The sequence below is a fragment of the Miniopterus natalensis genome, chromosome 14 (genome assembly GCF_054644295.1).
Source record: "Miniopterus natalensis isolate mMinNat1 chromosome 14, mMinNat1.hap1, whole genome shotgun sequence".
Taxonomy (NCBI): Eukaryota; Metazoa; Chordata; class Mammalia; order Chiroptera; family Miniopteridae; genus Miniopterus; species Miniopterus natalensis.
The window spans coordinates 20397373-20422213 of record NC_142094.1 but is presented as its reverse complement, the minus strand read 5'-3'; the positions used below and the strand labels follow the sequence as shown (position 1 = coordinate 20422213).

At 45.3% G+C, this 24841-nt stretch overlaps 1 protein-coding gene across 1 annotated transcript; it reads left to right on the top strand.

Moving 5' to 3' along the window:
• The first annotated feature begins 4188 nt into the window (after window positions 1-4188).
• On the top strand, window positions 4189-24380 carry OIT3 (oncoprotein induced transcript 3). The gene is made up of 9 exons (XM_087824137.1): window positions 4189-4249; window positions 7826-8200; window positions 8889-8996; window positions 12960-13082; window positions 13966-14088; window positions 15725-15885; window positions 17348-17763; window positions 22597-22696; window positions 24040-24380. Exons 1-9 carry the CDS (start codon window positions 4189-4191, stop codon window positions 24211-24213), a joined length of 1641 nt encoding a protein of 546 aa, XP_087680263.1. The 3' UTR covers window positions 24214-24380.
• The last annotated feature ends 461 nt before the right edge of the window (window positions 24381-24841 follow it).

Below are 24841 nucleotides of genomic sequence, written 5' to 3'. Positions count from 1 at the left end.
AAGCTCCTAGACACAGACAAGAGTATGGTCATTACCAGAGGGAAAGGGGGGAGGGAGAATGATAAACAGGGTCAAACATATGGTGACGGAAGGAGAGTAGACTGGGTGTAAGCACACGATGCAATATGCAGGTGGCGTGCTATAGAACTATACACCTGAAATTTATATAATGTTATTAACCAGTGTCACCCCCAATAAATGTAAAGGAAAGAAAAGGCATGTATTAAATGCCTGATTGCACTTAGTGTGGTATGAGATGTCAGAGAACCTCCTTAGCTATCTGTAGTCCTGCCTCCTGGCAGCTTACAGCAACCTGACACAGATATCCCCCAAGACGTATGTAAAGTGTAAGAAGATATAAGACTGAAAATGCTAAGCTCTTGTTTGCCTTCAGCAAATAATGTCTACATATTTCACGACACTCTGTTAGGCTTTCGTGAATTTTCAGTGGAGATCATGGAGAATGCTAAACCCATTAGTGAGTGTAGGTAATGCAGTTTTGATAAGAGATCATAGACTTTTAGAGCCGCAAAAGTAAAAGGGTTCTCAGCATGATCCCTGTAGCAGCAGCTCCGCATCTCCTTGTTAGAAATGCAAGTTCTCTCGTCCCTACAGAATTACAAAGCAGGGAGCAATAACAAGCCCTCCTGGTGATTCTGATGCAAACCATTGATTCGGTCAAGCCATTGCTTTAAAGACAAGGAAACTGAGACACAGAGAGCAGCTATGCACAACTCATCATTAAATCCTATTGAACCCAGCGGAGTGACTGAAGGACTTTTAAGTATGGTGAATATGGGTGATGGAAAACATAGAGGCCGTGTCATCGGTACTGTGTGTGTTCCTTGTCAGGGTGTAGTGGTAAGCACAGAGTAGATGATTACAAGAACAAATAGGCCTAATTTTTTAATGTATCTGGAAAGATTTCACAGAAAAGTGGAACTTCCTGGGTTTTGGAACTGTTTCACCAAAACTGTTAAGGGTTGTAATTCTTTTTTTATCACAACCAACAACCTTTTTCGTTTGTTGCTCTCCCGTATGTCCAAACTCCTTATCTCCTAAATGCACTATTGATTATTTCCTTAGGATGAATGTATAGGTTAATCTTAACATATCCTACTGAATACAAAATGACTCACTCTATACATTTTCATTTACATATGTTTTATAAATGAATCCTCCACTGGGCAATCCCTCCTCCCTGAAAGCGCCCTCAGCTCCTGTGACTCTGCTCTTGGATTTTCCTTCTTGAAACCTCTGACTACTTCTCAGTCTCTCGCAGTGTCCTTTCTCTCTGCTCACATCTTTGATGCGGGGCTTGTCCAAGTTTCCAGCTTGGACCCCATTTTCCGTGGATAATCTCGCCCACTCCCCTCCCCAGTTTCAGTTACTTTTATATGCCGGTGGCTCTCAAGTCGTTATTCCAGCTCGGCTCTATTCCCAACAGCAGATTGCTTTGCCCACCTCTTAACTGATCTATTTCTAGCTCTCCCCCTGTGCCTTAAATTCTTTCAGTATCGCCAGCGTATTTTTGTTTTTAATTTCTTATAGCACATTCTTTAGAAAAATAAGAAAAATATGAAAAAGAGTTAACATCAAATACAGGAGAAGGCAGGCTAAAAGGGACCACAAGGAGTAGCCAAACCTAGACTGTGAGACATTCTATAGGACAAATGACTCGGTTTCTCCAACAAATGGAGGAGGGTGGGGAAACAGTTATAGATAGATTAAAAAAACTTAAGAGACACTAGTGTGGTTCTTGTTTGAATCCTGACTGACTCAAACCAGCAAATGGAAGAAATTTTTGAAACAATTGGGGGAATTTAAATATGGAATGGGTATTAGATACTAGTTTTTGAGGTTGTACTAATGTCGTTACAATTATGTAAAAGGCAGATGTTAGAAATGCGTACCGGTGTGTAAATGAAATAAGAATGACAAAATGTTAGTAATTTCAGCTGGGTGTTCATTATTGTTTACTTTTGTGTATATTTGAAATTTTTCATCATAAAAAGTCAAAACGAAAGGCCAGATCAGCTAAAAAGGAAAAAATAGGAATAAGAGAAAAAGTCCTACCACCCTGGGAATGCTTGTTTACAGAACCAACGGGCTATCTGGTAAAAGTCCTTGACTCAAGCAATCCATCCTGGCAGCAAATCTGGGTTTATCTCATGTACACGTCCTCTGTTTGTCTGTGACACATGTGAAGCGCTCAGATGGTTTCTCAGGGGCAGGAAATTGCAAGGGGTTGTTTTTCTGTCAAGAGCACTGACACTTAGCAGCACTACCCTGCAATGAGACAGTTCTCAGCCCCAGAGTCATCCATTGCTGACATCAAATTGCAATTTAAGCTAATGGCCAAGTTGCCCGTGTTCTGTTAGCGTTAGTGATAAAAGTACCTAACTACAAGCAATGGAAATCCCTTGCTAGATCACAGACTCCGTGCTTGTGGGGACCACTTTTTAAAACCAGTGACCAGTGTGGCATCTGACCCCTAATAAGCACTAATATTTAATTGAACTGAAACCCTTAGAAGAAAGGGGCCACAGTAATTTGAATGCCATTAAGCATAGTAAAACATTGTGCGAAGATATTATAAAGACAAGTTTAAGGACTACTTCCTAAAGACAATAATATTCCTTTCCCAGTCACTAGAAACTTGGTTATTAGGAAAAGAAACATAGATGAGAGAGAGTATACAAATAATAGAAGCCCAAAGCATCTGGTCAAGGTAAAAGAGAGAAAAATTCTGGCTTCACTCAGATCCTTGTTTAAATACAGTATTTAAAACCAAACAAAAACCTTTCCCCTACCCTTCTTTGTATCATTCCCCTTAAAATTACCTTCAGCAATAGTGTGTGCCGATTCTCAGGTATCCACCCTGTAGAATGTCAGGGAACTGGTGAGCTTCAAATCGATAATTACCAAGGTCGTGTTCGGGGCACGTTAATATACAGGTCTCTATGTTTTCCCTCTTTTGTCTAAAAATGAAACTCTAGTAAACACTTTCTTTCCAGTGTTGTTAATAATGAGTAATTCCTAATTTGCAGCTGCTACCCCTATCTTAGCATGAAATTACTAAAGTAAATAATACTAAACTATTTTATTTTATTTATTTAAACATATCTTTATTGATTTGAGAGGAGAGGCAGAGACAGAGATAGAGACATCAATGATGAGAGTCACTGATCGGCTAGCCTCCAACCTGGGCATGTGCCCTGACCGGGAATCGAACCCTGATCGCCTGGATCCTAGGTCAGTGCTCAACCACTGAGCCAAGCCTCGCCGGGCAATACTAAACTATTTTAAATTGGGGGAAGAAAGGTACTTTGAAAACATAAGGTATTTATTGTTGCTTGAATTGATAAAAACACTAATTAAGCCATTTGTTGTTTTTTTAAGTTTTAAAATATATTTTTATTGATATTTAGAGGAGAAGAGAGAGAAACATCAAAGTGAGAGAGAAACATTGATCAGCTGCCCCCTGCACGCCCCCTGCTGGGGATCCGGCCTGCAACCCGGGCATGTGCCCTGCCTGGGGGTTGAACCGGCAGCCTTTCGGTGCATGGGACAACACCCAACCAACTGAGCCACACCAGCCAGGGCTCTGTAGGAAGTTTTGAGACCAAAGGCCATAATTAAAGACTTAGAGCTTGCTTCTAGAGAATAGCATCCCCATTCCACGCCTGTCCTTACTACTTTTCTGTGTGCTCTTGTAAACTCCTTGACATCTGAACGAGACGCTTCCTAGCGACCGATTCCAACCATTTGGCTTCATCCCGTCTCCTTTAGTCTTGGAACGTTTCAGTCTGCAGCGCCGTGAAATAAGATTGGGACGTGAGGGGCTGGCCCTCATTTGGAGTTCCCTTCTGGGTAAGATCCTGCAGCCTCATTGCAGGGAATTCTTGAGTGAAAACAATGGGAGGATGAGGGGTTGTATTTTTTCCCTAAAGAAAAATATCAATAAAACAACCCTGTTGACAGTGAAAAGCAGTTTCTATCTGGGGTCAAGGCCAGAGCAGTGGACACCTTATCCACTCGCCCTTTTCCTCCGATAAAGCCCCAACCAATGCTGAAGAGTCTGCCTAGAGCCTCCGGGCGCGCTGAGGAAGAAGGGACAAAGGAAAACTGCAACTCAGAGGCCTTTGCAGCGGGTCTGCGGCGGCCGGGCCGGGCCGGGCCGGGAGGATGCCTCGGTTCCCGCTCCTCACCTGCCTCTTCCTCGCAGCCGCCCCTGCGGCGCCGGCCGGTGAGTCTTCCAGTGCTTGGCATCCTGCGCTCTGTCCTCGGGGACTGCTGTTCCGTCAGATTATTAAGAGCCAGATTCCAGTATCCTCAATACTGGGTCTAGTCACTGATAACCTATGGAGATTCCTTTTCAGAGACTTTCTGTTCCGTGCTCCGCTTAGCCTCCTGCCTGGGCAGCCAGTTTCCCAGCCCTGGGCCAGCTAAGCAGGGCCTGGGGGTGCCAGAGGAACTCCAACCTCTTTATGTTCGGGCCACTTCTATAGTTACAACTTTCAGGGCAAAACAGTGATTTTTAGGGTTGGGGACAGAGTTTTGTCTTTAATGATTTCAAGGGACTGACGGAAAGCTCTAGCCCCATGAAAGGCAGAGGTCTGGTAAATGAAACTTCTCAGTCTTGGCGTCGGAAAACAGGACTTGGTGCACAGACCCAGCGAATCTTAAACTGCCTCCCTCCTCAGGCTCGGCTCAAACCTGGCCACAAGGCAGTTTCGGTGCCACTTACTAGCACGTCTCTCTCCGTCTTCCAACGGAATTTAAGTTCTAACTGGAAGAGAGGCTGAGAGGAGGCTGAGATGGGGAGAACGTTCCTTCTTGGCACTTTTGAGTAGCTCAGTATTTCATTGACCCTGATCTGTACCCTCAGAGTAACTCGGGCCATGCTCTGAGCACCTTTAAGGATACACATTGAAAACAGGCTTGAGACCCCGAGGACATGAAAACCAAGTGTAATGCGGTATCCTGGATGAAGTCCTGGAACAGAGAACGACAAAGGCGAAAATGAAGAAAATCTAAGTAGACTGTGTACTCGAGTTAATAATCATGTGTCAACACTGGTTCATTAAGAGTGGCAGGGGCACCATGTATGAGGTCATAACCGGAATCAGGCGTGGGGTGCGTGGCAACTCTGTGTACTATAGGATTCGTTGCTCTCTGAGTCTAAAACGGCTTTAATGGCCTATTTTAAAAAGACAGGCTTGAGCTAAGTTTAATCGCCAGGTACCTACTGCCAATAACTAACCAGGAGCCTCTTAAGGAAAAGTTACCCCCCCCTTCCCATCGTCTTTCCTTCCTTCCCCTCCCACAGTGCGTGCGCCTGAACCTTCCCACGTACCCAGGCCTCCCTCCCAGATCCCCAGCCCTTCTAGGAGCTCCCCTCAAACCAGAAGACAGATTAAAGGAGTACTGGAGGGTGCTTGCCCTGGGACGAGAGGGGAGGGGAGACAAAAGAAGTGGGGGAGGAGGAGAGGAGGCAGGAGGGAAGGCGAGGGGAGAGCCGGGAGGGGGAGGCGGCTCCAGGATGGGCCTGCTGAAGGGGCAGCCTCCGGGTGAGCAGGATGTTGGGGGTTGGAGACGCTGGTTCTGCAAACCCTGGAACAAAAGGGCGGGCTCAGCCACCTCGAGGTGCCCGCCCTGGGGGTGCACAGACGTCCCTGTGTCCCCAGTGTGGGGACCCCAGAGAGGTGACCTGCAGGGCGGCTGGCAGGCTGGGGCCCTCCTGACTGGACCTTCGAAAGGAAACCACAGGGCTGTTCTTTTGGAAGCCCTCCCATTTGAAGAGTATGTGTGTCAGCAATTTGGGGTGCCATATGCATAATACCAAATTCCGGCTCCTTGCTGAGAGACTGAAAACAGGGATGAACAGATTACTGAATTAAAGGATTGAATTATTGCCTTAAAGGGGAGTGGAGATGAATGGGTATATTTAATGTTAGAAATAGTGGGTAACTTTTTAAAAAAAACTTTATTTTACAGGAGATAGTGGGAAAAAGTTTCCTATTTGTGCCATATCTCCCCCACAACAGGAGAGGAAGTGAACTTTTTACAAACAGCACAAGAAATGACAGTTAAATTTAAGGAAAAACTTTATAATTCATGAAATAGTTATTGAGGGAAGTTTAGGAATTTCTGTAAAAGCCATTAAAAGTTGAGTATCTAACCATTTCTTATAAAAGTAGAGCCAAGGAAATGAACCAAATATTTTTATGAATTTATGATCACCTGTGAAATTTCCCTGAAAAGCCGCAGCTAGGAGAGCAGATGAGGGAATTTTTCCCTTTTGAGGAGGGAGAGAGTCTGTATGAGGACACTTTCCCCTCAAGGCACATCAAACTATGATCTGCGGCACAACTGGGATATTTTAAAGGAGAGGGTTGCTCCTGCCACGTGTTACTCAGCAAGTGTGTTGTTTTCAAAAAGTGGAATATCCTGCTTATTTCCTATCCCAGCTGTCATGCTCACTGGGGCCACTAGCGCTAGGCCACACACCCCTCTACGTGCAGGTCAAGTTTAGAGGGTAAACTTGAGTTTGAAATGTAGACCAGGAAAATCCAAAATCATTTACATTTAATTATTGTGCATTATTTGCTAAAACAGAAATTTCTCCCCCAAAACATATCCACCTTCATGTGAATTCCCTGCCAACAATATCAGTTAAGTCAGCCTGGCATGCTTTAAGGACAGTCCTCTCCAGCTAGTGCTCCTTTCCAGAATTTCTTGGTTTTAGATTCTTCATACAGACAATTTGCCCACATTAATTCAATGTTTCCCTGAAATTGAGGGAAGTGGTGAGAATACTGGGGATATTGATGTCTTTGGTCATTAAAATGTTTTTCATGAGATATATGTTCATGCACTAAAAATGCATGCTTGAAAATTCTACTCTATTATACAGAGTGATGCCACAGCTAATTGTGAATGTACAAAGTTCATGATATTTTCAATAAGCTGATGGAATATATTCGCTTTGAGACTATCTTTGGTAACTACTTGCCAGTATTTTGTATAGTTCAGAGCAGCTGGCATGTGCAAGAGGCCTTTTCCTTTTCAGTGGAATGAGTTTTGGACTTCCATTACCAAGTCAAACTTCCCACTAGAGCAAAATTTCATCTATAATCCTGCTTACAATTGACCATCCAAATACTTTTTGAAAATTTCCAAGGGTGAGAGCTTACCACACTGACTCCTCTCCATTTCTGGGTAGCTGAATGAAATGTGCTTCCCCATAATGATTTGTTCTTGTTTTTGTAACAGAATACCTAATTCCTCTGCCACCAGCCCCGTCCAGATGTCTGAAAAGTGATATGCATCTTCTTCCATCTCCTTTTCTCTAAACCACAGTTCTCAGCTTCTTCCCCAGTAAATAATTTTAGGCTTCCTTCTAAGTCTGGTCACCTTCCTCTGGATACCAAATTTGTCCATTGCTTACGTAAAGTATAGCCTCCAGGTGTGAACACAATGCTCGAAATAGTGTCTGACCAGAGCAGAGTTCAGTGAGCCTGTAACCTAACCTCCCTGCTGTGAACGACTCCTATCCATTCATTGATTACCAAGGGTAAAAAGTTTAGCCCAATGCTAACGCTAAACCTGGGATGGATTTGAAATATTTTTGTAAAAGGCATTTATGAAATATGTTTAAGTCAACTTGAGGAATCTTAAACAGCTACTCTCGGGGGCTTTAAGTTATTTCTTTCTGAACCCCCGAAAGCTAAAATGCAAGACCAAGAAGGTGGACTCAGGCCGTTGTCTCCACGATCTGAAATATCACAGGGTGCCTCTGCGGTGTCCTTTTCATTCCCAGCCCTAGATCCTTGTTCCACTTACATCAGTCTGAATGAGCCCTGGAGGAACACTGACCACCAGCTGGATGAGTCTCAAGGTCTACCTCTGTGTGACAACCACGTGGATGGGGAGTGGTACCGCTTCACAGGCATGGCGGGGGATGCCATGCCCACCTTTTGCATACCAGAAAACCACTGTGGAACCCACGCCCCTGTCTGGCTCAATGGCAGCCACCCTCTGGAAGACGATGGCGTCGTGGAACGCCAGGCCTGTGCCAGCTTCAGGGGTAACTGCTGCCTCTGGAACACCACGGTGGAGGTCAAGGCCTGCCCTGGAGGCTACTATGTGTATCGTCTGACCAAGCCCAGTGTCTGCTTTCATGTGTACTGTGGCCGTGAGTATCTTCCCCGGGCCCTTTATCCTGCCCCACGAGGCACCAAAGGGAAAAGCGCCATATGAAAGTCAGTTGCGGGGGTATCTCAGTCTGTATAACGCAGATGTGGGGCCACATGTACCTCCAGACTGTGATTTCTGAGATCTCTTCTTAAATTTCTGAAAAATTCCTGGAGCATAGAAAGGGAAAGGAGCTATGACTTTGATCATTTCTGCTTTATGGCATCTCATTCCAATTGAACAGAACATTAGCAAATATCCAAGTAGTGGATTTCCAGCCTGCCTGAGCATGGAGGACCCCTTTTAGGATGTATGTTAGACAGCCGTGTGATGGCATTGTGCTCAGTACCCATCGATTTTTTTAAATGATATGGGAAGAAGCTACTTTAGGTCAGTAATACTTTAAAGTTTTGTTTTATCAATCCCATCAAAACTATGTACATTTAAAAAAATAGAGTCTATGGCCAACCCGGGGCCTGTGGACCTGAAGTTGGGAATCGAAGTTGAAGTTTGATCTAAATGACAAAAGATGCCCCTGTGTAGCATGCCTGCCACTGGGTTTCTGTAATCCCTGAACAATGAGATTTCTCTGCATGTTGGCTAGAAGCTAGTACCCCGGGGCTGAACTCAGGAATGAGAATGTCCTCCGGTCCTAGCGTCTCAGGAAAGGCCGTCTTTCCCTTCCCTAGACTTTTATGACATCTGCGATGAGGACTGCCGGGGCAGCTGCCTGCGCGCCGGCGAGTGCACCTGCGCCCCAGGAACCGCGCTGGGCCCCGACCGGCAGACCTGCTTCGGTAAGAGACTGAGCTTCGCAGCCCGGCCGGCGGGGCTCAGTGGTTGAGCGTCGACCTGGGGTCCAGGCGATGGGGGTTCGATTCCCGGTCAGGGCACATGCCCGGGTTGCGGGCTCGATCAGTGTGACTCTCTCATCATTGATGTTTCTCTCTCTCTCTCCCTCTCCTTTTCCCCCTCTGAAATCAATAAAGATATATTAAAAAAAAAAATCTTTAAGGAAAAAAAAAAAGAAACTGAGCTTCGAGTAGAAACAGGCTGTTAAGATCAAAGGGACACATCAGAAACCCTTCCTGACTCAGAGCCCCACCGGGTTCCAGGCTGTTTCTGAACACCTGGAACGGGGTTTCCCCTTCTAGTTCATAGCCAAAGCTTCAGGCCAAATTTATGTCACGTTTAGGTCTAGTCCAGAGCTGTGCTGGGTGATTCAGGAGTCAGAGCCACACGTGGTTACGGAGCTCTTGAAATGTGACTAAGTGTGACTGAAAAAAATGAATTTTAATTTTACTTGATTTTAATTAATTAAAAACTGATACTTGATTCAGTCATTGGACAACTAAAAATATTTGAGATAACTTGAGTAGCCAACTGTAAATTTTATGACTCTCTATGGATCAAGTCTTTCTCATGAAAATTCAGCATCCAAATTGAGACAGGCTATAAGTATAAAATACAACTGGATTTTAAAGACTAGTTTTAAAAAATGTAAAACATCTTAATAATTTTAATGTTAATTATATATTGAAGTGAAATATTATGGACATATTGGATTAAATGAAATATATTATTAAAATTAATTTTACCAATTTCTTTGAAGACATTTTTTAATATAACTACTAGAAAAATTTTAATTCCTTATGTGTCTTGCTTTGAATTTCTATTGGATAGCGTTGGTCTAGAGTTCCCTAAGGACATACTCGTACAACTTCATTAATATACTTTTGGCTTCTCTGAGTAGCAAGAAAGGGGAGTCAGATTACTTGTGGGAAATCCAGAGTTACTTAATTGTATACATGTTTTGTTGTCTATAACTGGAAGAAAACAGAGTTGAAAAATCCAAGATCGAAGACCTCTCTTTTCCCTTTAATGTTATGAATCTTTTTGTATTCAGACTCAAATGGGTTTGAAAGGAATCTAGTGAGAAAGGGGGGGCCTGCCCCACACTTCTCACGGAGAACAGCAACAGGTTAGAATGGGATAGGGGATTAGAGTGAAAGGGATATAAACGGCTTCTTATTTTAGAAAAGCTTTTGTTCTTCAGCCTCCTGAATGAACCCCATTGGCCATCCTGTGGAGCACGTTTAGGCCCTGCCACAACAGTTGTTAGGGCTCTTACACGGTCCATTTTGACTATATGATTTAATAGTAAAAAGTTCGGGGTACAGGAGACAGTGCTTCCTGTAGTCTCCCCTCACCCCTCACACAACACACACATAGACACACATCTGTTGGAAAATATTTGGCTTTATTTTAAGACAGGACTTGTTCATTCATTTCTCTTATTTATATTTTTAAGTATAATTGACATACAATATTATATTAGTTTCACATGTACAAAATAGTGATTCGACATTTATATACCTTACAATGTGATCACCACAGTAAGTCTAATTCATTCATTTATTTGCCTTTATTTTAATAACTTTTGAATAGATAATATGTTTAAACACTTCCTAAATTAAACAGCATGAAAGGTATACAGTGAAATGCCTAGCTCTCCCCGTTTGTTCCGTCTCCTCCCCACCCCATTCCAAGTAAACTTTTTTTTTAAGTAAATTTTTTAAAAATATGTCTTTATTGATTTCAGAGAGAGGAAGGGAGAGGAAGAGATAGAAACGTCAATGATGAGAGAGTCATTGATCGGCTGCCTCCCGCACGCCCCCCACTGGGGATCAAGCCGGCAACCCGGGCCTGTGCCCTGACTGGGAATCGAACCTCGATCTCCTGGATCCTAGGTTGACCCAGCTGGGCCCAAGTAAACTCTTGTATTATTTTCTTATGTATGCTTCCAGGGGTTCTTTAGGCAGATATAAAAATGCAAATATATATGTTAATTTTTTGCCCCCATTTTTTTTCACCAAAGGTCAAATGTCATACACATCATACATGTCTCTTGCTTAACAATTTATCTTGGACGACTTTGCCTATCAGTACACAGTCCCAAGTTCCTCGCTAGGGACTGTCTGTTGGTTTCAGGTATATCATGAATTCCCTGAAATTAGAGGCAAAGTGTTATGTTTATGTGCATGTGTCAGTTTTCCCCTAGTTTTTTTGAAGTCATCTCACTTGGTCGCATTTTTCTCTCTCACCCTCCAGGGGGAATCACTCTTTTGAAGTTGGTGTGTGTTCTTCTAGCTCCTGTTTTTATGCTTTTATTATTTATGTATGTACCCATAACAATATATAGCAGTGCTTTGTGTGTTCTTAAAATTAACATAACATACCTTACCCAGGTGTGAAATTTTCTATAGCGCATACCCATAAAAATGGCTAAGTCAGGCTGTAAATAACAACAGACCCCCAAATAACAGTGGCTTAATAAGTAGAAGCTTATTTCTCTTTCACATAAAAAATCAGCCTCAAGGTGAGCAGCCCAGGCTTGTCCCCGAGGCCCGGCCCCGAGCGCCTCTTGCCATCCACTGAAAGTTCTAATCTCATTGACTGTATTTTAAAGTTCTCCGTGTTTGTTTTCAATTCTGCCTTGCCCTTTTACACACTTATTTTGGTTACTATCCTTCCTTTAATCTGGTGATTTTTAAAAAATCCTTGTATTATGGATTTTTCTGGGTTATTCTGTTTATCTCCAGCCCAGAGCCCCTGTTTGTTATCTTGCCAGCTCTTTTATTGTGGATCGTTTCCTCGTGTTTAGTGTTTTATGGCAAATCACCTTCTTATGTAATTGTGGGGTGGTTTTTTTTGGCGGGGGCAGGGGGACTCTATTCTTATCACCTGGTTCATGGAAGTTTTACGACAGAACAGTTTTCCAAAAGCGCTGTCAGGCGGCGCAGAGGCTTCCCAGCCCAGGCCCAGTTTTGCCTCCGTTTCTCAGCGCCGATCCCCCGCGCGTGGGGAGCGCACGCTCACACGGCAGCCAGGCAGGGCAGGCCTGGGGGCTTCCCGCGTTTCGGGGGCCTTTCTCTCCAGAGCCTCCGGCAGAGAGCTTCCCACTGCTTCCCTGGCCTCGGAGCCGAGTCCTTCTGCTCCCCATTTCATTGTGGGGACGCCTTCGCCAGGGTCCTGGACGGGGTCTCAGTTCCAGCTCCTCTCCTCTCCTGTCGCCTCGTGGGTGTTTAAACCCAGTCCCTGGCTTAGGTCCTATGTGAAGCCATGACAAATTTAGCCCCCAAGCTTCCTTTTCTGTTGTTTGTGGAAGGAAGGGGGTCGACATTTGTTGCTAGTTGTGCATTTTTTTAAACGGCAAGAGTTCCTTCTTTCATCAGATTCGTAAAATGACTTCACCATCGTTAAGTACGATGTGGGAATATTCCAGCATTTCAGAGATTTTGAGGGTGGTGGTTGATGTATGCCAGAAGACTGCCTCAAAAATTTGGTCAGATATTTTCTTCTGTTATTGTAAGTTCCTTTAATGCATTTAAAACACAGTTTGATTTATAAGTCTGTGTTTATTTAGCAAATCTTCAGGAACTCATTGGAGGAAGTGAGATTCACCAATGCAAATAAAAAGGTGAACCCAGGTCACAAAAGGAACTTTATTCCCCCACAGCTTTGCCCTTAGGAGGGAACTGGCAGGGGAGCGGGTGCCCTGCGATCCAGCAGAGGGCCGATGGCAAATAACTTGGCTGAGGAGCTCAGGCGGCGCAAGTGGCGGCCCTGCGTCTCAGCGAGGGAGTCGGGCTGTGCGAAGTGTGTCAGCAGGATCTGCAAAGACGTGGAGGTTCTGCTAAGGGGGCTGAGAAGACTGAGTTGCTCAGCAGAATGTCAACGCTGTGCTTCCTTTTCTACAGATGAAAATGAATGTGAACAAAACAATGGTGGCTGTAGTGAGATCTGTGTAAACCTCAAAAACTCCTATCGCTGTGAGTGTGGGGTTGGCCGCGTGCTAAGAAGTGATGGCAAGACGTGCGAAGGTGAGAATGGGAGTCGGGGATGCCAGCCAGAGCCCAGGCCACTGGCGCCTCCTTTGCTGTTCGCGAGACTGCCCTGTGTTAGAGGAGAGTGGCAGCCTGACTGTGGGAGGGATGGCAGAAAGCGCCCGTCAGCATTGAGGATGCCTGCAGACGGAACTCACTGTTAATTCTGTCTCCGAGGTTTCACAGGAGGGAGTTGCATTTTGTAAGAGGTAAAGAACCACATATTAATTTGGAAAATAAAAATAGGTGTCCTGTGTTTCTCAAACTTTAATGTGCCCACGAATCACCTGGGATCTTGTTAGAATGCAGATTCTGATTTAGGTCTGGGATCAGGCCAAGATATTGCATTTCTAACTTGGCTCCAAGGAGCACACCCGGAGTAGCAAGGTAATAGAGGCAGGTGACGTAACAAATGGTTTACAGCAGCGGGGACACAGAAGGGCTGGTGATCCAACCAACTGGCAAGAACTCTGATCCATCCAGCTGGTCCAGGTGAATGTATAGTCTGTCCCTTTTACATCAATAATACTCTATAAAATTTTGAATTGGGTGAACTAAATATTACAGCAATTAAGAACTGACTTTTGGATCTTCTTCCAAAACATAATCTAACCATGAGAAAAAACAGACAAATCCAGATTGAAGGGCATTCTACAAAATGACCAGCTTGTGGCTAGAGCTGTGGATGTTGTAAGATTGCACTTTGTAGCTATAACATTTAATGCACATCTTTTGTGGGCTTTCCTACATGTCTTAGTGACTGTTAGGCCCCAGTGACACTGTGATGACTGAAATACAAGCCCTGACGCAAAGTGCCGTCCCAAGAACCAGAATTTCGGGGGAAGAGGGTTTCAGGATTATTGTTTGATTTTCATTGCAGACATTGAAGGGTGCCACAACAACAATGGCGGCTGCAGCCATTCTTGCCTGGCCTCTGAGAGGGGCTATCAGTGTGAGTGCCCCCGGGGCTTGGAGCTGTCTGAGGACAACCACACTTGCCAAGGTAGGTCAGCCCACGCGTGCGTGCCATCCGCCCCGGTTCACCCCGCCTCCCTCCCCGGCCCTCTCCCGCCTCCCTCCCGGCTGTGTGAAGAGCCTCAGCTTTAGGGCGCAGTTCTTTCGGCGGTGTGCGCCCCTGCGCCTTCATTCGGAATCCCTTAGAAAAGAGTAACCTAAGAAAATATTACAAAAAAACCCCACCATTTTACTTTGCTTCTAAAAAAAATTGTGATAAAAAATATATAACATAAAATGTACCACCTGAATCAGTTTTAAGCGTATAGCGAGCAGTGTGAAGGATACTCACATTGTTCTAACACATCTCCAGAACTTCACCTTGCGCGTCGGAAGCTCTAGACCCATCAGACAACTTCCCACCTCCCTGTCCCCAGCCGTACAGGGTTTGTCTTTTGTGTCTGGCTTATTTCACTTACCATAACGGCCACGGGGTCCGTCCATGTTGCAGCGTGTGACGGGATTTCCTTCCTTTCTAAGGCTGAATAATGCTCCATGGTATGGACGTACCACATTTTGTTTATCCCGTCACCCGTTGATGGACATTTGGTGGCTTCTACCTCTTGACTATTATGACTAGTGCTGCTCTGCGCATGGGCGGGCACATATCTTTTTGGGATCCTGTTTTGAGCTCTTTTGGTTGAACACCCAGAAATGGGATTTCTGGATCATTGGGATTCCTTTGTGTTTTTACCTTTGATTTTTCCCCCCTCTAATTTCTGCCGCTAATTGTATAACTAATACTCAGCTTAGAATTGTAAGACGTTGCTGCAGTTCTGTTTTCTAACAGATTATTGGGCTGTGAAACTAAGTTGAAAGCCCCAGAGAACTGATTCTTCTCCCTGCACTTACAAGACGAGCAATAAGCATCCTCTGAGCACTGTTTTCTGCAAATCTAGTTATCTCTGTCCAGACCATGAATTCACTCATCCAGAAAACATTTAACGAGCAACTATCCCTGATTTCTTACTGCACCATTTATTATGATATATCCTCAAACACAGTCTCTTCACACATTTTCTGACAGTACCCCTAGGTATTCCTTTAGGGTATTTGTAGGTGAACATGGGAACCCTGAGGAAAAGCAATCTTTCTATATTAGGTCAAAGCGGAATTTATAGTCAGGGCTTATGGTTACTGAACAATGCAAAGACAATTTAGAACGCTTCCCCAAGTGCACTAACACTGCTTTTATTACCTGTTTTATGGAGCAGTAATTAACAGTCAAGTCCAAGCAGTACCATTACATAATTTAAGCCTGTATCAAAGCAGTCATTTCTCTGTGTTGTCGGTAAGTTGTGTTTGTGCTAAAAGTTAATCCTTTGGGTGTTTCAGTTCATGGAGGTATGCTAGCCACACTTTGACATAACTGTCTGTCGGCCTGGAACTGGAACACAGTATTTCCTCGTTTGGTCAATACCATGCTCAGGGGCATGACTCGACCACAGCCTTGGGAGCTGGGAGTCCTGGTTTTGTTCACCAACTTGTTTCGAGCCTCATAGATTCCCTTGAGGGTAGAACAAAAAGCCGAAGTTGCATGACTGTGAAACTAATTCTTCTAGAAGCCTTCCTCACCCTTCCCCGCACTCGGGTCTCGGTTCTAACAGCAGCGCTCTCTGCCGCAGTCCCCGTGCTGTGCAGGTCCAACGCCATCGAGGTGAGCGTCCCCAGGGACCTGGTCGGCGGCCTGGAGCTCTTCCTGACCAACACCTCCTGCCGAGGCGTGTCCAACGGCACCCACGTCAACATTCTCTTCTCCCTCAAGACCTGCGGCACAGTGGTCAACGTAGGTTCCTCCTGGAGCACACTGGGGGATGACCAAAAGCCGGTTATTTGGGGGGTGGTTGGCAGAGGTATACGGTATGGCCTGTCCTAGAGGAAATGTTTCCGTATGAAAGAATGGATTTCAAAAAATCAAATGCCATTCCTTCAACAAATGTATTATTGAGCATGTGCTGTGGTCCTGGCACCCTGAGGATAGAAAATTAAGACAAATTCTACTATTTCTGTTCTCAAATAGCCTGAACTCTCCAACATGTGTGGACATTTTCTTGAGTGCATAGCACAGTTATTTTACTTGAAGAAAGCGACTGATACAGACGGTGGTCCATTTATGAGGCAGCAAATGAGTTCAAGTGTTGAACCAGATGGAGGCAAAAGTCATCTGAAAACCTGTGCACATCCCTGCGCTGGGGAGTCTAAGGGATATATGAAATAAGATTCCTGATTGTTAGGAACATACACAGTGGTATTCAGATGACACACAAAATATTAAAAAGAGAGTGATCCAGGTGACAGGTGCTGTAGGAAGCCAGAAAGGGACAAACACTGGAGCAGCCACGACAAGTAGGACTTGAGGTGGGTGGAAGCATGTCTGTGGTTTATACAGGAAGAGAGGGAAAGAAAGGGCACTTCAGATGGGAAACAAATGAGCAAGCCCCAGAGGCGGGAATGCGTAAGCTTATGCTGCGAACGGGCGCTGCAGCCTGACCGGCCAGGGACTCGCGCTGGAAGGGCCGGTGCTTCCCGAGATTTGCCTCGAATGCTCGGAGGAGGCATTTGGGGCTAAGCAGGCACTGTCGAGAGGAAATCAGAAGTGCACACGATGGACAGAAAAAGGAGGACCTGGATCCTGGGGATCAGTGCAGAGGCCCTTGTGATCATTTGGATAACAAATAGTTACTGTGTTTATTGAATTTGACTAAGAAAAAATCAGAGAGCTAGTTAATAAGATGGGGTGAGATGTGGAGGGGATGCTCAAAGAGAAGGCGGCCCCATGTTAGGCAGGTTGTGTTTATTACGTCTGTGGGTAATAACGTGGAAATGCCCCCTGGTGAGTCAGCCCCCCCGGTACACGGGAGCGGAGGGGACATAAAGACCCGAAGCTCGCGCAGGTGCGAGAGCGGAAGCCCCGCGCGGGGCAGTTCAGCACAGGCTCATGCGCAGGAGGCCCTCCCGGCCCAGGGGTACAGGGGAAACGACATACAGAAGCTGTTCTTTCCTGAAACATAAGAGCTTTGAATGTGCTGATTCCACAGAGCCCAGGTTTTAGGAGTAATATTCCAAAGGAATGTGTGGGTTGACCACGAAGTAATATGCAAAAAATTATTTGAAAAGCTTCAGGCTTCAGCAACCAAATCTCTAATGCGTTTTGAGGTTTGGAGATTGTTATGATCAAGAGGAGGGGAAAGAACTCTGCAGAAACGAATGTAAAATCTCTCTCCTCCCTTCGCCCTGGCCTGGCTCAGGTGGTGAATGACAAGATCGTGGCCAGCAACCTTGTGACAGGCCTGCCCAAGCAGACCCCAGGGAGCAGCGGGGACATCATCATCCGGACCAGCAAGCTGCTGATCCCCGTGACCTGCGAGTTCCCCCGCCTGTACACCATTTCGGAAGGGTACGTGCCCAACCTCCGAAACGCGCCGCTGGAGATCGTGGGCCGCAGCCACGGGGTCTTCCCCTTCACCCTGGAGATCTTCAAGGACCACGAGTTCGAGGAGCCCTACCGGGAGGCGCTGCCCACCCTCAAGCTCCGGGACTCCCTCTACTTCGGCATCGAGCCCCTGGTGCGCGTGAGCGGCCTGGAGAGCCTGGTGGAGAGCTGCTTCGCCACCCCCACCTCCAAGGTGGACGAGATCCTGAAGTACTACCTCATCCGGGACGGGTAAGCGCTGCCCGGACCTGGCCCATCCCCAGTTCCCGGGGCACGGGGAAACTGAGGCACTTCCCGCGCTCTTCTGAGCTCTTAATCAGTTCAGAAACCGTCCATTGACATTTTGGAGGTGAAAACTGCTGAGGGAGAGGGGAGTCAAAAATGACTGCAAGGGCTCTGGCCCGGGTGGCCGCCTGGGTGCCGCCAATCAGGACAGGATGAGACGAGTAGAAGAGCAGATCTGAGGTTAAAATAGCGAATATAATCCCAAGTAGCAATACTGAGCTGTCCGCGTCGGCAGGATGCATGGGGAGGGAAGCTCCGCGGGCAGATGGAAAGGCCTGTCAGTCAGACCCAGGAACAAGGCCAGGGCCAGAGGGAAAAGAGAGACCCCCCCCCGTTTGTGGTGGGACCTGGGACTGAGTGACCCGCACAGAGGGTGCAGCATGCGTGCCGGGTGCGGGCCTGGAGGTGGGGGCAGCGAGGGCAGGCTCCCCGCTTAGGGCGCTTGGGAGCGAAGAGGCGCACCTGGCAGGTTTTAGGAAAAGAAAGATCGGGCAAGTTGGGTTTTGTTAGCGTGTTTTATACAGAGATTTCCACATTTCCTAAGGCTCCTTGGATTAAGAAGCTTGCGTGTCTTGAGATGTCCCTGGAAGCCCAGCGGTTGTCAGCCTTTGCTCCCGCCCCAGGATGCGCCCAGTGAGGACCCGCACAGCGGGGTAGCCTCAGTTTCTCCCTCGCCTCAGCGCCCGGCGGGCGCGTCTCTGGCAGGGTCAGGAGCTGCAGCTTCAGAAAGGGGAACGGTCTAGTAAGATGGCCACCAGTGTGTCCCCCGCCATGCCCTTTACTGACTGACCCGATAGGCCCTTCGAAACTCCTACGTTGCACCCTGGCCGGGTTGCTCAGTGGTTAGAGCATCAGCCCTGAGACTGACGGGTCCTGGGTTCAATTCGGGTCAAGGGCACCTAACTGAGCATCTTTCTCTCTTCCCAACCTCTACTCTCTCTGAAAAGCAATGGAAAAAATATCCCCGTTGGAGGATTTAAAAAACAAAGAGACTTCTGCTTTGCTGTTACCACCACCGCTCTCACCACCGCTGCTAACCATCTCTAGCACAGTGATTTTCAATCCCTGAAGCACATTAGGCTCAACTGAGAAGCTTTTTAAAAAACTCACAAAACCCCAACTTCATTGTCTCTGTTCCACTCTTACTGACTTAAATCCAGCCCTCAGGATCTTTCACCTGGACGGCTAAAGCTTCCTAACAACCTCCTCAGGGTCTGGGTAGCCAGTCAAAAGGAAATTATTTATATTGTCACACCCCCGCTGAAAACGTTTTAATGGCTGTTGATTTCCTTTGGTTGGTAATTGTAACCGTTTACCAGCTGGAATGCTTCTAGCCTCAGATTCCTGGAGTCTCCTTGGCGTGCTTTTGGAATATGGACAGTGTGCCCTTCTGAGCTGCTTTGGATGGCCAGTAGCCGGTCTCAGAGGGATCCGCAGCCCTCTGGATTTATTGCCATCCTAGAGTGATCTCCAGAAAGTTTTAAAAGGAAAAGTAGAAGCGCCATGTTTTATTCATTTGTTTATTTATAGTCACATACTTAATGCTAAGTAGATTAGAGAATTGACTTGCTTTTAGGGGAAGAGTGGGTTTTGGTTCCTTCTACATTTTTTACAGCTTTATTGGACTTCTACTGTCATACAGTAAACGTACATATTTAAAGTGTACAGTTTGGTAAGTTCCGATGTACACACTCATAAAGCTTTCCCTACCACCAAAATAGTGAACATTTCTCCAGCATCAAGATGTCTCTTTTGTCCCTCACATTTACCTTTGCAAAAATAAGCATATAATTCACTAACTGGGAAAACATGTAACCTGCAATTTCAATAAAGCTTGTGAAGTTTATTTATGTATTCAGTAGTCAGACTCTCAGTTAAGGGCATCTTTTATTTTAGGCGGTTCTAAGAAGCTGTGCCATTTAATTTTCCAGCCCTCAGCACAAACAAAGCAGAAAAAAAGAAAGCCATGGAAGAAATTAAAATGCTTAATAAGTAGAGGCAAGAACTCAAAAACACAGCTGTGTAGGCCTGTTTCGTAAACAGGCAAATAGTCCCACCTCCAGTACGGTAATAGGTACTGCAGTAATGGGGCACGGGAGAGAATCCCTCAGGATAAAATCCAGCTCTCCGCTTGGCTCACTGTGCCTCCCCCTCTGACCCCTACCTTCCCCAGTTTCTGCTCCTGCCAAAGGGAACTATGGGCAAGTCTCAAACTCTTTTGTTCCTTACACCCCCTGACTCTGCATCTGCTGTTTCCTCTGCCTGAAATCTTACCCTTTCCTTCCAGTGTGATTTTTTACCAGTCCTTCAATATTCAGCAAGGCTATTTCCTCCACGAAGTCTTCCCTGATTCCTTTCAACTTGAACTAGAAACCTTTCTCCTCAATGCCTAGCCTATAGTGAGGGTCATTGAATATTTGCCTAATGAATTATTTTTTTAAGATTTTATTTTCCATCACCATTTATTACCATAGTGTTGTCTGTGTCCGTGAGTCTTTCTTTCTTTCTGCTTAATCCTTTCACCTTTTTCACCCAGCCTTGCAACCCCCCTCTCTTCTGACAGTCGTCAGTCTGTTCTCTGTGAGGCCTAATGAATTACTGAGTATTTATCGTAATAGTGTAGAGCCCTTAATTAAACATAATGTAGTTTACTTAAATTTATAAATTATTTGATGATCCACTGTCCTCAGCTTAAATTTAAATGAGGGTGGTTTCCCCTGATATTTAACACGTCTGACTCACCTCCCTCTAGTTTTAGTTGGCATATGCTCTGAGAATACAAAATAATTTAATACCAGCCTAGGCGAAGTAGAATTAGAAAGTTATCTCCAGGAAAAAAAACACATATTGAATTCCAAAATCAAATATTGGACAACTTTTGGATAATCGGTTTCTTTGGATTGTCATATACCATCGTCCTTTCTTTTAGCACATGGACTTGAAGCTGACAGAACTAGCATTGTCTAATAACAGCAAACACCAAGTTAAGAGCCTGAACTTGTCCTGGGTCTTCATCTGTAATATGTTACTTAGGAACAGCTCTTTCTGCCTCATTTTCTTTTAAAGAAAAATAGTAGTGTTTTTATTTATTTTTAAATTAATAGTACATTTTATTAAACCAAGTTTCTCCAGAATATTATCATTTCAACATCTAATCAATAAAAAATTTATTAGTGATTATTTTACATTTCCTGCTAAGTCTTTGAAATCTATTGTGTATTGTGCACTGTAAGCACATCTTGATTCTTTTTATTTTATTTTATTTTTAATGGATTTTAGAGAGAGAGAGGAAGAGAGAGAGAGAAACATTGATTTGCTGTGCCACTTATTTCTGCATTCATTGGCTGATTCTTGTATGGGCCCTGATGGGGGAGCGAGCCTGCACCTTGGTGTATGGATGACTCTCTAACCAACTGAGCTACCGGGCCAGGGCCTTTATTTTTTTGTCCCCAATTCCCCACCCCCTACTATTTTTAGATAAATTGAAAATGCTGAGACACTTAGATGGAAGTGCCATTTTAATAGTGTTACTATTATTATAAATATTGGGCTATACACTCCTTGATTTCATAGGGCATATTATTCATCTTAATATCCTTTCAGCACCAGCAGAGTGTGTTGCACAGATTAAATGTGCCATAGGATTTATCATCAAACATAATTGGAAGATGGTAGAAGTTAATTGCACCTAAGGTAAATGAAAATGACATAAATGCAAGAAGTAATAGAAACACATTATACGTGAGGATCCTCTTCAGTTCAGAGGAATGAGATAGTAGTAGTAATACAAGTTTCAAGATGCCTTATTTTTAAACAATTTTATTGGAATTTTTAATAGCACTGGAGGAGCAATTAGCAACGAGCTAGAAAGTGGTCTGTTAGCACATGGAGCAAGGATCCAGTTTCACAGGCTTCTCTGTCTGATCCCCACTCTTTCCCTGGCCTGGTAGGCAGGAACTATTAGGGATCCATAAAAAGAAAAATATACTTAGGGGGGAAAAAGTTCATTTAGAATTCAGAATGGAAAAGATAAGACAAATGTGATCCTTGGCCTTTAACATTTAAGGAGAAAAGTTTCATAAATACTAAACCTTGGCCTCAAACTGCAGAATTCATAATACTTCTTTCCCCCAGCTAACCCTGAGGTGAGCTGAGGAGTTCACTTTAGCAGTAGGCCTGAGATGAAAACCCTGAAGTCCTGTCAAGCTACAGCTTAGTATTAAATTTGGGAAGAGGAATTAAAAACAATTTGGAAGCAAATGGCTTTTCCCTAATAGAGCCAGTTGTTTATTCTCTAAGAAACTTGGATCTTCATGCAGCTCTTTGATGCACAAATTGGGGTTGGCTCACCCTTGAATCCCTTCAGGGGTGACAATCCATTAGGAATTCCTAAATATTTATGAAATCTGGTTAAAGAAAAGCCTTCTCAAACCAGTAATAAAGCACAGGAATGCAGGATTCCTGCAATATACTACAAATGAAAATACAAAGGTATTTTTGAAATAACTGTTGTTGCTAATACTTCAGTACATTGACTTGGCAGGAGGTCCTTGTGCCCAGTTTGTGGGTACAGTGAATGACAGACAGGACAGACAGTGCTAATGAGCAGGGCTGGGTCTGAAGGCAATTTCATTTTTCCTTCATTCTCGAAAAGCTTGAGTGCAGCCCAGCCTCCTCCACCCAGTTTCCCTCTCCTTGGACCAAACACATAGGGCTGGACTGTTTTTCCACCTCTGCTTAAACAATCAAGTCTTACTCGCTACCCTGCCCTACTTTCAGCTGCGTGTCAGATGACTCTGTGAAGCAGTACACGTCTCGGGATCACCTAGCAAAGCACTTCCAGGCCCCTGTCTTCAAGTTTGTGGGCAAAGACCACAAGGTAAGCCGAATGCCCGCTCCCCACCCAACCACCTGAGCCTTCCTTCTTAGTGTCCCAACGTGGTGACATTCTATGAGCCCACGGTTACAATCTGTATTACCTCTGTGAAAAATTCTATAAAACTGGCCATCTAGAAGCTTAACACCTTCATAAAAGTCATTATATGCCCCCTCCCAATAAACTAACAGTGTTTGCTCAAAGAAAATACTACATGACCACAATTTTAAACCCTTGTGGGCAGGTACGGCTGAAAAAAGCCTGTGTGGTGATCACATGGCAAAGAACACGGACAGAAAATCCACAGAAAAGATAAATAGTGACATATTCCATGAAAATAGTACTTAGAATGCCAGTTAAAACAAGTTATAAGAAGTATCCCGTGGTCATGTAAATTGGTACACTTTCTGGAAAGATGTCTGAAAATGTGTAATAATAACCATAAAATCATTATATTCTTTCTTCAAAAAATTCCAATTCTGACAATTTCTCTAAAGCAAGCCAAAGAAGAAAAACACGCTGTGTTGGATGTGTTTATAGAGCATCGTTATAAGGGGAGTGCAAAAAAAGCCTCCAAAGAAACAGGGCCGCAGTGTATGGACTGGCGCAGTACTGAGCAGTCAGTCAGGTGGTGTAGAAATCTGGGAAGACAGAGGGAGGTCTGAAAAAGCTTGCAGCAGCTCACGTGCATATGGAACATGCTGCATATGTTTAAATGTACATCGTGCTACAGAGGCTGTAAGCGGCCATCTACGGCAGGGTAAGGGGGACAGCTTTGTTTCAATAGAGTTGTTGAAACATTTCAACAGAAGGAAGTTTCAGGCCAACAGTCTTTTCCACGCTGCAATTAAGTGTATTGATGCCCTTTCCAGCTACATCACCGTTGCGAAATGAGTGCCAACTATGCTGGCTGACCCTGGGCTCCCCCTCAGCGAGGCAGCGTCTTTGGGAAGGTGCTTCTAGAGGGGCGCTTGGGGGAAGAACGGGTTTCCCACAAAGTGCAGGGGAGCGAAGGTGCTAACGTTATGAGATGCTGCGCTCCCCTGGCCCTGCTCCAGCGCCCAAGGCACGGATGGGGGCTTGCGGTGTCCCCCGGGCCCAGTGTGTTTGCCGCACCACTGAATGCGTGCGTGAGCTTATTAAATGCGTGAACCTGGGCAAGTTCCTGAGCTCTGACTCAGCCTTCTCATCTGTAAAATGGGGATAATAGCACCTCCCTGAAAGCGTGGTTGTTTAGATGAAATGAGGGAACATATGAAACATCTGGTCCAGGGTCTGGCTTCTAGAAGGTGCCCGCGAGGGCGAGCTGCCCCCTCGGCTTGGTTCACTGTAACGGCGTCTTGCAGGAGGTGTTCCTGCACTGCCGGGTGCTGGTCTGCGGAAGGCTGGAGGCGCGCTCCCGCTGCGCCCAGGGCTGCCACCGGCGAACGCGTCGCGAGGCGGGCCGCGGGGAGGACGCTGCTGGTCTGCGGAGCCGGGTGCTCACGGGCGGCCCCATCAGCATCGACTGGGCGGGCTAGGGCGCCCGACGCCCGGGCGGCCCTCCTCCCCGTCCCTCTGAGAACATCAGTCTACACCCAGAACACTGCGCTTCGTCTACACCTATGCTGTGGGTGCAGACAGACTCCCAGGCCACTGGCCGAGACCCTGGACCCCTGGGTGGGGAGAGGGCGGCCAGCAGCGAGCCGCTGGGGCTGCACCCCGAGGCCTAAAGCGACACCACACGGTCCACCCAGAGCGGCTCACGGGCGCCCTCCATTTCTTTTCTACAACCAAACACCTACAGGCTGCAGTAGGACCACCAAATCCAGAAGTGGGGTATAATATTTCAAATTAAGAACTTACTAAATAGTTGCTTGAAACGATGACTTAAATACACAATGACTCCTCAAATACGTAAATAGTATTATACCCTGAAATTTCGATTCAAATACAGAATAGTTACAGACTTGGAAGTTTATCAACGTAAGCGTGCACTAAAATATACTATTTGACTTTTCTCTTGCACAATATTTTCTTGTGATGTTTTTATATCATCTTAAGTGAGATGTCTTCAATTAATGAATGTTAATAAATTTATTAACATGCCTTTAAGTGATTCAATGACTGAACTATAGACAAAATTAAAATTTGGTTTCTTATGCCCTG

Coding starts and splice junctions, on each gene's coding strand:
- OIT3 (XM_087824137.1), top strand. CDS start 4,189: ATGCCTCGGTTCCCGCTCCTCACCTGCCTCTTCCTCGCAGCCGCCCCT. Junction 4,250..7,825: donor CGCCCCTGCGGCGCCGGCCG/GTGAGTCTTCCA, acceptor TTTCATTCCCAG/CCCTAGATCCTTGTTCCACT. Junction 8,201..8,888: donor CTTTCATGTGTACTGTGGCC/GTGAGTATCTTC, acceptor TCCCTTCCCTAG/ACTTTTATGACATCTGCGAT.